Source organism: Staurois parvus, unplaced genomic scaffold (assembly GCF_062004578.1).
Source record: "Staurois parvus isolate SC_StPar_1 unplaced genomic scaffold, SC_StPar_1.0 ptg000525l, whole genome shotgun sequence".
Taxonomy (NCBI): Eukaryota; Metazoa; Chordata; class Amphibia; order Anura; family Ranidae; genus Staurois; species Staurois parvus.
The window spans coordinates 10375959-10390496 of record NW_028318321.1 but is presented as its reverse complement, the minus strand read 5'-3'; the positions used below and the strand labels follow the sequence as shown (position 1 = coordinate 10390496).

General features: G+C 42.1%; 1 protein-coding gene across 1 annotated transcript in view; it reads left to right on the top strand.

Annotated features, from left to right (window-relative positions):
• LOC149451737 (alpha-2-macroglobulin-like protein 1) overlaps positions 1-14538 on the top strand; it is a 224293-nt gene that overhangs the window by 157198 nt on the left and 52557 nt on the right. The window contains exons 21-24 of the mRNA XM_089690335.1: positions 1019-1140; positions 4147-4198; positions 5117-5200; positions 10703-10879. Of these exons, the coding sequence (XP_089546461.1) occupies positions 1019-1140; positions 4147-4198; positions 5117-5200; positions 10703-10879 (435 nt within the window). The remainder of the gene's footprint in view (positions 1-1018; positions 1141-4146; positions 4199-5116; positions 5201-10702; positions 10880-14538) is intronic.

Genomic DNA, 14538 nt, shown 5'->3' with positions numbered 1-14538 from the left:
TGTCCAATTAAAGCTGATCACCATGTAAATATACTTGATGGTTATTGGCAGTACTTTTCTCACGCTGTCACAGCTTGAGGAAAGTACTGCCGATACAGAATGCATGAAAGTAAAAACCTTGAGCTGTTAAAACCACTTTAATGGATAAGTTTGCCTTTCATAACATTGTAAGCTCCTAGGAGCAGGGCCCTCCTATCCCTCTTGTAATGAACTGTATTGTTGCTGTATTGTCTCCCATTTTATTCTAAAGCGCTGAGCAATCTGTTGGCGCTATATACATTTTGTATAATAATAATAATGTTACATGTTACACTCATATTCAGGATGTAACATGTAATGAAAGCATCAGCCGTCTCATCGTTGATCCCTCGCTTTGACACCTATCAGGAGATCTTCTCCTCCCTACTAGCTGTCAAATTTTAAACAATATGAATGTGCGGGGCCCTACCCACCGGGGCATGTCACTCATTTACAGTGTTCTGTGAATGAGAAATTACAAGTCCCGACAACCTTAGCAACTGTCGGCTTGAAGTTCTCAATGAACTACCACAGCGCTGTGGAGCACCGCGGTAGTTCATTCAGTCTTCCTGTCAGTATATCTGCTTGCTTTTACATCCCATATAGGCAAGCAGATATACTGACATATCTGCAGGAGATCGGCATGACAATGCTTTCCAGGCTCCTGCAGCAAAAAATAATAAATGCACATTTTTTTGAATTGCAAAAAAATGTACATCTATTATTTTTTATCAAAAGATGAACTTATCCTTTAAAGCCCAACTCCAGAAAACTTAAGAACTGGTAAGCTGCAATACAGTAAATGTTTCATTTTGGGTTTAATACTGCTTTAACCCTTGCAGTAAAATCACAACCCCATTGCAATGGAAAATCTTCACATTTCCCATACTTGGGCTCTAACAGTTTCCATGATTTCAACTCACTAGCATTTTCAGAAGAAATTCTTCTCATTGCAAATTTGTTTTTAAATTCTGTCGGTTTCTCGTTTATCTTTGTTAAGGAAACTTGAAGGTCCATGTAAGCAGTGGTTCACTTTCACTGGAAGGGAAGTGCACAGAGCAACCCCCCAACTTGGACAAAGACTACCAAGAAGATAATATTGAAAAAACAATATTTGTAAAGGTAACTAAAGCCATGTCCCTTCAATCCCATATAATGCTTGTTTAACCACTTGCCTACCAGGAACGTGTACCCCTTCATGCCCGGGCCAATTTTCAGCTTTCAGCGCTGTTGCACTTTGAGTGACAATTGCAAAACTGCACCCATATGAAGTTTTTATAATTTTATTCACACCAATAGAGCTTTCTTTTGGTGGTATTTACTTGCTGCTGGGTGTTTTATTTTTTGCGCTATAAACAAAAAAAAGCAAAACTTTTGAAAAAAATAATTGATTTTCTTTGTTTCTATTATAAAATCTTGCAAACCAGTATTTTTTCTCCTTCACTGATGTGTGTTGATGAGGCTGCACTGATAGGCAGCACTGCTGGGCACTGGTAGGCAGCACTGATGGCCACTGATGGGTACTGATAGGTGGCGCTGATAGGCGGCACTGATGAGCTGGCACTGATATGCAACAATGATAGGCACTGATAGGCGGCACTGATGGGTGGCACTGACTAGCGGCACTGCTGGGCACTGACTGGCGGCACTGCTCGGCACTGATGGGTGGCACTGATGGATGGCACTGCTGAGCACTTGTGGGTGGCACTGCTGGGCACTTGTGGGAGGCACTGCTGGGCACAGATGGGCGGCACTGTTGGGTGGCACTGCTGGGCACCGATCATCATGGCACTGATCATCAGTGCCCTGATGATCGGTGCCGATCCCTCCTCTGACAATTGCCGGTTATCGGCAGTACTTTCCACACGCTGTGACAGCCTGAGGAAGGTGCAGCCGATAACTGCATTTACCGGTAATCTGCTGTGTCATTGGTAAAAGGCCACTGTGATTGGCCTTTTACCACATCATGTGATCGGCTGTGTCTGTAGGAAACAGCAATCACGGAGATCATCGGGTGCGCGTTCTGGGGGACGTCATATGACGCCCTCCCAGAACTGGCTGGCCTCAGTGAAGCCATCATTTGGCTGTCTGTGGTCGGCAAGTGGTTGAAATTTGTTTTGCTTCAGTTTTGATGGCATATAAAACTGTTGACGTGTTTTGACCATTATACTGACTTGTCCCACTCCATTTCCTTCTGAGTCTTTGTTGACATTCAGACTTTTAGTTACTTTAGTTGCATGTATTTAAAAAATACAGGACATATTTTGAGTCTAAAATAAAGTTGAACTCCAGGCAGATATAATAGACATAAATTAATGCAGATCCATATTCAATAATACATCAATATGTGTATTTATCTTAAAGTGTTACTAACCCCACAATGGTAAAATCAGTCTGTATATGCAGTAAAGCATGCTTGTTATACTCACTATGGAATCTAAGGTGTTAATCCTCCACATTGTGTAAAAAGGCTGTTTGATTCTGTCTTCTTTGATTCTCCCCTTCTTCTACTGTCCCCAGTTCATCTGCTGATAGTACAGAGCTCCAGGAGTCACTCTGCACATGCTCAGTTTAGGGTGTATGGCTAGAGAGTTTTTCTTTTCTTTAGGAGGGTGCTTGCGATCAGCACAGGGCCAATCAGCACTGTTCAAACAGAGGGTAAGGGGTTATGCAGCCTCATAGGACAGTCAGAGAAGAAAGCTCTTCCTACAAGATTAACCAGTGCTCAGCTGGACACTGATAGAAGTTACAAGACTGCTATATACTGCTTATGAGAAAAGGTATTTAGCAGTTTTTATTTACTAAAACAATTGCATTTCCATTGTGTGTACTGTAGGAGACTGTATATAGCGAATGCAGGGACCTGGGTTTAGTAACAATTTAAATGCATGCAGCATAAGTACCGGAAATTGAATTGCAGTCACCAGTACAGCAGAGATGAGACTGGTAGAGAAAGACGCAGAACAGGAAGCCAGTCCGTTGTGCTACAGTGCTCACCTGTGAACTATGCACATGCTGATAGGAGAAGAAATCAGAGGGACAGGGGAGAGATGAGCTTACAAGTCTGCTGTATCTCCTTTTGTTGCCAATCACAGGGGGGAGGACAAGATCCATAAGTGTTACTTAACTGCAGTAATGAAAAATCTTCTGTGCTGATAGACAGGTCTGTACAATATGGTAAAGCTGTGTAAATCTCAAGACTTGATCTTGCCAAAATCATTTGGAAGATAGCTCTGGTCTCATAAATGAATGTAGGTGTTTGCTGGAGCTCAGCTTTAAATACATTTTACTTATAACAAAAATATGTTCTTTTGTTTTTGGGCGAGTATACATTAAAGGAAATATGTGTTTTCTGTATAATGTATTTTAATCTTGCAAACATAAAGTATCACTTATAAGAGCACATTCACACCTGTGAATGCGCCCTACACTAATTACATGCGAGAACCCCAGCAGGGGTTCCTGGCAATTAACTGCAGAAGGCAGCCCCATTGAAATCAACAGGAGACTGCCAGCTCCTGCAGCTAATCATTGCTGCTCACATGTAATCGCTCGTGCAGCGATCACCTTGAAGTGATCGGCCCCGAACGAGGCGGTCTGCTCCTGACCACTGCACTCTGTGCGCTAACAACATGCCTGAAAGTATTGAAGTAAGTGGATAACCAAGACAGGCAGACCACTGACATTTTTTTAGAAGAACATCACAGCAACAACCTCCATGTTTCTCTGCTAAAGGGGTTTCCATTAGGTCTGACACGTCTATTTGATTGATTCAACTGCACACATAATATTAATAGTATTATTAAATAATAAAGGTTTTCATTGACTATAAGCCATTGAATTTTCTTTGAGGAGGTTTTATTCTATATCTATAAACGTATCCATCACATTTCAACTAAAAAACAAATGATCTGCTAGATACTGAGCTGTGAACTCTAAATGTGACCTTTTTATAGATTCGGAGCAACATCTGCTATTAGAGAAATGGTTATGTGATGCAAATATAATGTAGACAGGGATGTACCAAAGAATGTAAATATAATGAATCTTCTTTTGCTTACAGTTTTTTTTTTTGGAAGATATAAATGACAGTACTGGTAATCCTGTAATTTTCTGTTTTTTCTCCAGCCTTCTGGACTTCTGCAGGAAAAGGCACATATATTCCTCCTTTGTCCATCAGGTAAGCAACTGCTATTTAAAATCAACTAATACTGACTTAAAGCCTAACTGCCACCAAAGCTTTTGTTTTAGATAGAGTGAAGATGAGTCTGAACCTCTGGATAGGGTTTTATTTCATCTTTGTCTTTATTCGGGAGATTTTACCCCATTTCCTGTCAAAGTAAGTGATAGGAATCTCTTCTAACGGAGAAAGGTTAGAACTTCTTATATTATGATTGCTGTCCCTGTCTTACTGTGCTGTTTACAATTGCACCACCATTTCTTTTATGGGCAACACAGGAGCAGAAAGTCAGGGAAAACCTTTTCAAAGCGATCTAAAACAAAAATAAAAAACTAAGGTTCCATTTACAGTTGTGCAACTTCAAAATTGTGCAGTTTTCTGTGCGACTTGATGCGACTTTGATGTGACTTTTGCTTTGACTAAGGATGGATGTTTGTGCTGTACAAAGTTGCACATAAGTCTCATGTATATCATTCATGCGACTTTCATGCAACTTTGGAGGGTTTACATTGAAGTTTATGGCCCTCAAGTCGCATGAAAGTCAGACCAAAGTAGTGTAGGAACTATTTTGAAGTCGCATAGATATGAATGGTACTCATTGGGAAACATGGGGTGTGGCCTGTTATGCGACTTTGGACCCCAAAGTCACATGACATGTCACACAATTGTGAATGGTTTCTAACAGAAATGTTTCTTGTTCCCCATTCTATCCTAAGCTAAAGAAACACTTTTTAGCCTGAGTTAGGCTTTAATAATATAGCAAAGAGCGAGGTTGCTGATCATCAACTTTAACCAGTCAAAATTATTTTAAAATGAGTCTGCTACATCTAAGCTAAAAGCTGTCGTTCGATTAGTTGCTAAAAGATGGAACAACTTAATAATCACATTTTGTTTTTGGTTCTTGCTGCATTTTTACAGGTGACAGCGTCCGCACAGAGGTGGTATTAAATCTTCCAGACAGAATTGTTCCAGGCTCAGATGAGGCCCTTGTCACTGTATTCGGTAAGTAAAACCTGCCAGACCAAACCAAAAACACTATACACATTATCTTAAACATTTTCAATCATTTCAATGGAAAAGGCTCAACTCAAAATTTTTATAAATTGTGATCCATAAGGATCCTAATATTCAGCTGTGCGAATGTTATTTTAAACTATGATTTCTTAAAAACCTGTAGATTTGGCCAGTGATGATCATTCTAGCTTAGTAGATCAAGTTTACTGCAATTCATCAGTAGGGATGAGGTCCAGTGTTTTCGGATCTTAGTCTCAACCCACCTGAGCTATTCCGCCAGGAAGCTGTCACTGCACAGAGCCAATCATAAGCAGCCAAGGCATTCCATCTCCCACAGCCACACATATATGCTCCTTGTATACGTGTGGCTGCTGGGCTGGAAATGCCACCATTTCTGTACAGTGACAGCTTCCTGGCGGAATAGCTCAGGTGGAGATGGACTAGGATCTAACCATGCCTGAGCGCATCCCCAATAATTGGTATAAAAGCAAGTCAGGAAAGAGGGTGGTGATCAATGCTAGTGCGGGGGTGATTCATTTAAAGGATAAGTTCACCTTTGAGGTAAAAAAAATGTGCATTTATTATTTTTGTTCAAAGTAAAGCATTGCACCAGCGATCAGTAGATCGCTGATGCCATACAGCTCTCCTGCAGACCTGTCAGAATATTTTCTAGCTGTACGGGATGTACTGCCAAGCAGATATTCTGATAGGAAGCTTGAATGAACTACCATGGCGCTCCACAGCGCTGTGGTAGTTCATTGAAAACTACAAGCTGACATGCCAGGACTTTTAGGCACTCATTCACAGAATTCTGTGAATGAGCGATGCGGCCATGTAGGCGGAGCCCTGCGCGGCCGTGTTGTTTTCAAATCTGACAGTACAAGGAAACTTCTCCCCGTACTATCTGTCAGAGGGAGGGGGGCAGCGGGTGCGGCTGCATCTATGGGGACATGTCATGTGTTCCACCCTAAAAACGGGTAGAAAATGTAACACATTCCAAAGGTGAACTTTAAAGTGGAACTTTAATTAGAAAAGTAATTCTTGCTAGATCACTTCAGGCTGGGCCCTTTTGGTGATATAGCTATGTAAAAGCATGAGTCTATACTGTTTAAAATGTAGTAATGCATTGTCTCACCCTGCTCTGCACATGCTCAGTTGCTCTCCATTTTTAGGCACTGTGCCAAATTTGTAGATGCTAATCTGCGGACAGTCTAAAGAATAAAGCGGAACTAAACCCATCGATTTACCAGTTTCAGAAATCAGTTACATTCCCAGCATGCCAGTAATGCTAACTGTCACATTTGCTTGTGTTATCAAACTGTCAAACCATCAAATTACTGGTATTATAACTGATTATATGTGCAGACCTATGACAGATCAAACAGATGCAAGCTTCTTTGTCTGTAAAGGATAGGAGGGTTTAGTTCTGCTTTAACTGCTGCACATGGCTCTTTGCTTCAACAAAATTGCAGCCTCCAGTAAAAAGAAACAGGAACAATGCTGGAGACAATTTACAGCACACACTGATTTTGGTAGCATAATTATTAATGTGGAATGTGTATTCCTTTCTAAAGAACATTATTGTTTATCAATTGTTATGAGTAAAGTTCCACTTTAAGATTGAGGCAGAGCTAAGTCAGAAGAGAGTGCCTAATAGTCTTGCTGTACCAAAGTTTCAGTAAGAGGGAATTACAGGAAAGAATACAGAACAGGTTAGCGAGAAAATGTTAGCCTATGTAATGGAAATTGTATGCAAAAGAGAAAAAAAAGCATTGGCATAAGAAATTGGCACACCACAGCTAGCACAGCAAAACTATACTATATATGTAGCGCTAGCCACATGGGGGCCCTAGTTGATGCTTGTTCCCTGTCATTCCCCTGACCTTGAAAGCTCAGCTCTTCTGACACTCTAGGATGAAACATGTTCATTAAGGACAACAATACCCCTGTGGCCGAGCAAACAGACACTGTTCAGATTTACCACAACAAATCACTGTATTGAATAAATGATTCATGCTGGTAGTTAAACAGAATAATCTCAGAAATTCACTCTGGTGCGACAGAAATAGATTTGACGACAATATTCTGACAATCAGGATAAAAATCTGCATGTATAACTAGTTAGCTATAGGAGTTTAGAAATGTTAGAGTATAAGTAGGTAATTGCACTTTAAATAGTGTGGTCCGGTTTTAACATTGGCTGAAGGGGGAGAGACCTAGAAAATGGTCATCTCCCTCTGGACCACTGGACCGCTAAGGGAAACACTCCTGCTTTATACCAGTGCAAAGATGGAGTCTTACTCAAGCAGATTCTCAAACAGTTATTAGTGAAATAAGACCAGTTCAGATTCTAGGTGTAGGGTGGTATTCGCTAGCACGTTGGAGCCAGTGGGTGATGGTAACTCTTATAAATCTGTTTCCAGTGGGTGATTGGTTGAGGTAATTATAGTGATGTTCCCAGTTATGGTGTCTGCATACACTGCTTCTAAACAGTGAAGTGACAGAATGTAAGGATTTTGACATCTGCCCACTCACCAATCTTGGTCTGAAGGCAGCCTCCGTGGGAACAAGACAGTCAGTAAAGGCTCTGCAGTCTCGCTGCGATGTCAAGTTGTCAGCACAGCGAAACAGCAGCAAAAACTTGGAGATGGATTTTGAGGTTTTGAAATGAAAATGAACAGCTGCTTCACCCAATCTAATAATCTGCAACATAGCTAGGCAGAGCTACTATCTGGAGCATTGCCGTGACCGGCTAGGCCTCAGGGGTCTGCTGTGATTGTATACAGGGCAGCAGCCTCCACCCATCCTGTGAGGCACACCAGGTCAAGAGAACGAGCCCGCTGATTGCAGTCAAATATATAGGCTCTCCCACAATTCTCTTTGCTAGGCCAGTGTTCTGGCATGTGTAGTTCAATCAGCACTTAGAAACGCAGTGTGTGGTGGCAGCGGGACTATAGGTCCCAAGATCCTCTGCTGTGTCTCAGGAGATTAGCTCTCTCTTCGCTGCCAGCAAGTGATGTAATTATCTGAATACTGGGCACTGGGGGGAAATGCTTAATTAATAGTTCCACTTGTCAGTGTCCCTTGGGTTTCATTATAATATAGCTGGCACCTAGCTACAACCATTTCTAGTAATTATTTACTTTTGCATAGCTTGTTGTGAGGTGCTAAATGGCTGTCCTCTGCTTCTTTTTATATATAATTTGTAGTTGCTTCCCCAGTACTACATAGCATTGTTTTTGAAAGATGTGGTTGATTTTGGTTAGTCCCCTTTAATAATAAATAGAAATTCTGAAAGCATTAAAAGGTTCTTAACAGAACCTAATGCTTTAAACTTACTGTTAAATGAACATAAGCTTGATGTGGTTCAAAGGCTGAAGGTTTTTTACCTTAATGCATTTTTTCAGCAAACCCTTCTGTATTCTACTCCCTGTAAACTTTGGCTTTTTCTGCTCTAAAGAAACATCATAGAGCCTCTCAACCTTTTCACCAACAGTGCAGAGTAGAAAACCACTCCACTACCAACATAGAATTGTGCTGCTTATATCTGTTTTGATCAGTTGTTTGGGCTGGGATGTAATGCGTCATTTTACACTTGCAGTTCTTTGTATTCTTCTTGAACAATGTAGCCTAGCCTCTAAAACCCATCTAGTTTTGTTGGGCCAAGGTTGCACCAAGCCATTACTGGGAAAAGTCAAATAGTTCCCAGTAATGGATAGCATTGGATCTGGTAAGTGTGGCTAAGTGCAATCTGGGGGGGATGTTCACCTTCATAAACTGAGGGTTTCAAACCTCTTTAAATTGCTAGGTTTGGTATCTTATAGTAGGACAGGGATCTTAGTATGCTTTTGAATGTATTATTGGCATGTAGGCAGGTGCAGTCTGCTTTCTACATTGTAGGTGGAGCCCGACCAGAGCGGTATCACAGCCTGGAGAGGAATTCATGAGAAACAGTTTCTCTGTTTTCCTGGAAGCAGTGTTTCTGTTGGATACACTGCATGCAGGTGACTTCTGGTGGCCATCTTTGGGTCAGCTGAGTCTTTATAAATTCCTGCCATTTTATGAAGTGGTAAGGATAAGGAAAGAGCACCCACCTGTCAGGAAAAGTGATAGCGGCAGGGAAAGGTTCCTGAAGAGTAGGGACAGGCTACGGACTCGCAATCCTGTACTGCAGCCTCCCTTTTGGGACTGGACCAGCCTGGCCAGGTCCACACTCTGCAGACAGACGGTGTCAGTGCATCTTAACTCGCTGCCTCTTTGCCTCTCTGCCAAGAACTGAACTGAGTGTTACCCTTAGCGTGACTTTCCCTCTGGGGTTGTTTGTAGTTGACATTTTGTGCAATAAAGGTTCTAATTTATCTACAACTGGACTCTGTGTCTTTTCTGCCACATCCCATTGCTCCCATTCACAGGCAGCCATGACATATGTACGTAGCACTAGTCTCTTGAGAGCCGATGGCATTGGGCCCCCCTTTACTTCCTGCATTGCCAGGCAAACCAACATTTTCCACTTGTATCCAGACACAAGAACAGTATGTGGCTTTGTTTTATATATGTTTTAGTTTTATTAGGGAATTTAACTTGGTTAGGGTAAAGGGTTTATAGGATGCCCAACTTGATTGCAGAATTACAATTGAGGACAATTTCCTTCTCTAAACTATTACAAAAATGGCAGGAATGTGACTGTGTTCAAGCTATGACAGTCTTTAACAAAGCTCTGAGTCCCCTTGAGTGAATTTTTAGCAAAGTCCCAACTTGCAGGAACTCATAGTCCCCTAAGTGCACAAAATACCAGCCCACTTGGCTATGGTATCTGATCCAAGGACATTGGGTAAGCTATGCACTATCCCCTGAAGACTTTCCAAGAACTTGCATCCAGCAGACTTCTCCCTTATAGGCCCTAGGGGTGTAGAGATACTCACACTGTCCTTGTCCTGCAGCTGTTGCTAGGACTGCTTTCAGGCCTTCTAGCTGGGCTGGTTCCTCTCCAAGCTATGCAGGCTCTCAGCATTCCATCTTCCACCCAGCTCCCTTGCTGGCAGGGCTCTGTAATATTTATGGGCTGGTCTGCCACACTGCCAGGCCCCTCTGCCTGGGATTGGTCAGACATCCATAAATATGCAGCTCAGACCCTCCTCACCTCCACCTACTGGCTTCTAGAAATTTCTAGATTAGGGGGAGGTACCAGAGGACTGACCTGTAGAGCCTTTCAGCGTGACCCGAAGTAACCCTATCTCTTAACCTAGGTTTCTATAAGCCTCTAGCTTCCCTAAACAACTATGTACACTAGAGGGAGCTACACATAATTATGTAATTATTACTAAATACCTGCCTCATTCTTGTATGTACTCCAAATAATGAATTATCAACTCTGAATATCACTTGACACGGGTTTGTGCAATTTACAATCTTTGTGAAACGTATTATTATTATTATTATTATTATTAGCATGATCATTCTGTGTTTTTACATCAAGCTTGTTCTTTTTAGGAGATCTGATGACCAGTGCCATTGCTAATCTGGGGAAGTCTATTGCTCATTCAACAGGGAGTGGGGAGCATAATTTAGTGACATTTTTACCAAATGTCCAAATAGTAAAGTATCTAGAAGCTACTAATAAACTGACGTCTAAGATCAAATCTGAGGCCCTCACCCACATAACTAAAGGTAAGTTACCATGAAAGCATTCCAAGGCTAAATATTTATGCATACAAGTCTGTTTCTGCACCTGCAGTATATTGTTCCTGAATTGTGCTCAGTATTTTGTAATCAGAGCTGAGAAAAGAGAGCAGAGAGTTTACTACAGAACACTTTAAAGTGGAGTTCCACTGAAAAGCAGAAGCTCCACTTATTTGCCTCCTCCCCCCCTCCATTGCCAAATTTGGCACCTTTTGGGGGTGAGCAGGTACCTGGTTCAGCCCCCTCCTCCCTCCCACAGTGTCCTGGGAACTTTCACAGGCTCCAGGAGACTGCCAGACCAATTAGGAGGTGCAGCATGACTCGCGCATGTGCAGTGGGCACCATGCTGTGAAGCCGCAAGCTGTCACAGCCTGCTGCCCACAGTTGAGATGCCAGCACCGTGGAGGAGAGAAGGGGAGAAGGGACGGAGCGGGTGAGAACTGGACTCTGGGACAGGTAAGTGTGTGTTTATTAAAAGTCAACAGCTACAGTTTTTGTAGCTGCTGACTTTTAATAACCACTTCCTGTCCGGACACTTTTACCCCCTTCCTGTCCAGGGCAATTTTCAGCTTTCAGCGCTATCACACTTTGAATGACAATTGCGCGGTCATGCAATACTGTACCCATATGAATTTTTTACCATTTTTTTGAGACAGATAAAGCTTTATTTTGGTGGTATTTATTCACCGCTGGGATTTTTATTTTTTTTACTATGTAAATGAAAAAGTCCAAAAATTTTGAAAAAAAGTGTTTTTTTTAATAAAATTTTGCAAATAAATAATATTTCATCCTAAATCTTGGCCAAAATTTATTCTGTTATTTTTTTAGTAAAAAAAAAAAAAATCAAAATTAGTTTATAACCAAACATTATAATTTTTAAACATTTTTTTTTACATTTTTATTTTATTTTTTTTTATATTATTTTTTATTTTTTATTTTTACATACTGTCACCCTAGCAGTACAGTGTCACCATGGTGACACTGTACTACTTGTGGAGGGTGATGAAGATTTTTTTTTTTTTTTTTACACTGATTGCTTTTACACCCATATAGGATGTAAAAGCAATCATTTCTCTTTCTCTCTGTCTGCATTCTTGCAGTCATTGAGAAATACTGAGTGAGCTGTGATTGGTCACAGCTTGTCACATGGTACAAGGCTGTTGTGAATAGCCTTGTACCATGTGACCTCTGTGATCATTCACAGATTTCACACGTAGTAAGCAATGATGTCACAAGTGACATCTTGTTTACTACTTTGCATGTGATCACTGATTCGCCAATCAGTGATCACATGACCGGGACCTCGTACAGAGGTCCCGTCCGACGATCGGTGTTTCACTGTGTCCGGAGGACACAGCGGACACCGGATCGCGGTGGTGCGCGCTCCTAGGGAGCGCGCACAGCTAGAAAAGGCGGGTGCCGTTTAGGAACGGCAACCCGACCTTGGACTGCCACCGCCCTGCCGTTTATAAACAGCAGGCGGACGGCAAGAGGTTAAACACAAAAACGGCTGGAACTCCTCTTTAAGTCTAGGTTGACACTTGTGCGGTGCAGGACACCTCATGTGATTCACACATTTTTTCAGGTGTTTTTAATGTAACATTGACACCCGTGTGGGAAACGCACAGGATTCATTGAGCTTCCAGCGTCGCATTAGTGTGAACCAGTACTAAGACTCCATTCACATATCTGCGTTTTGAATTGCGGGTAGAATTGCCACGATTCTGCCCATGATTTCAAAACACGCTGTTAAAATGTGAAGTTACTCATCGGCATGTTCACGTGAAAATGCAGAACTTCTTTTGGATGTCTTGCATCGCCAAGTTTTGTTTTTGTGATCACAGTGTGTCTGTCCACCCGCGATTCAAAATGCTGATATGTGAACAGAGTCTAAGGGTGCTTTCACAAGTGCAATTCGATCAGATCTGGGACCTTCTGTCACTGGGAGTGAGGTGGCAGAGGTACGCTGGATGGGTGGAGTGGGCAAAGGCTTAGCGTTGTCCCTCCTAAATGTATCAGTGGCAGTCAAGGTGTGCAGTGGTATGGGACAACGTGTTTTACTAGGACTCCTTATACGTGTTAATTGCATACAGTGCACAGCTCATCTCTAAGTCGGGAGCCACCCAAAGGTTGATTTCACCTGAACGGGCATATTTGAGCATGTGCAGGAGAGCTGCTCCATGTGCAGGGCAAGTGACTCTGCCCCTTTCTGCCAGTGTAGCCGAAAGAAGCCATGTGGGTTGGAAACATGAGCTGTTTAGCAGCATGTAGTCGGCCATGTTTGCCCACCCCTCCTCACAGGTGCGCCTGCAACAAAAACGATTGAGTACGGTTTGTGATACTTTTTATTTGCACTAATATTCACATTTTCGGGACAAGCTTTTGGGGCGTACCCCCTTCTTTTAAGGTCCTGACAAATGGCGGGATAAGCAAAGGGCTACCCCTCATTTCTTCTCTGTGGCATTAGCAAAATAACAAAGGGAATAGTCTTTGTGGACATATTGTGAGGTAAATGAAGGGGGAAAATGTGTCTCCTGAAGGGCTACAAAATCAGCCCCAAAAGAGCGGTGCGAATTAAAGGTCTTAATATGCTTAGAAGGAGAATCAAACCCCTGAACATTATGAGACAGTAATCGGATGGCCCCGCTGTTAAACCGTTGGGGAGACATGGTCAACAACTGATGCACTATATGTGATGAGAGCTATCCACTCCCTGAGCACAGGAACTATCCAGAGTAACCAGGAATAAGGACGGCTGACCCTCAAGAAAAAAAAGAAATAGTCCGAAAAAAAAGAAGTGAAAGGAGACACTCGGAATACACAAATCCTCGTGTCCAGTAACAGTTGGTATTACACATAGTAATATAATCAAACCAAACAGTAAACCAGAAATGTCAAGACTAAAGCCCTGTAAAGGAATGGATCTACGCAGAGAAACAACTCAGGGGAGAGTCTTCCAAATCTAGGAGGCACCAAAAATAACAAAAAAAAACAATACCAACATAGTGCAGTATTAAAGTAACCGAATCCCACAAACACCATAGTCAGCAGACGGACATATCGCAACATCACAAATGGTTAAAAAAAAAAAATTGTATTACCGTACCCTCCCCCTCCTCCCACCTACTCTTCTCCCCTCCCCCACTCCTCCCAAAATAACCTAACAGTGGCGACTAATGTTCCCAAGGGAACCACTGAGAAGCCACCACATGCTAGTAGACCACATTACAAATCAAAACTTAAACCTCAAGAAGTTTTTTTAGGCGATTTTGTCTTCCTGGAAGTTGAAGGAGACCACAGTGGTGAAAGTGGCAGAGGACGAGAGGCAGTTCCTGATGGAGAATGAGATGAAGGACTATGGGAAACAATGCCTAGTTGAAGAAGTCCTTCACCTTCATGAAATGTAGAGAACCCATAAAGTTTTCCATTATAGGTAAATTGTAGGTGAAAAGGGTAGGCCCACCAATAACAGATATCCCTCGGCACTAAGTGGGTCCACAAATACTTGTATTTTATGTCCCGCAAGTACCAACTCCAAAGTTTCTCTACTATATTTCATGACCGCTTCCTTGGCCCGGAAAAAATGTGATTTAACAATAACATCCCTAGGAGGCCCCCCCCCCCTCGTCTAAAGGGGATTAATGCTC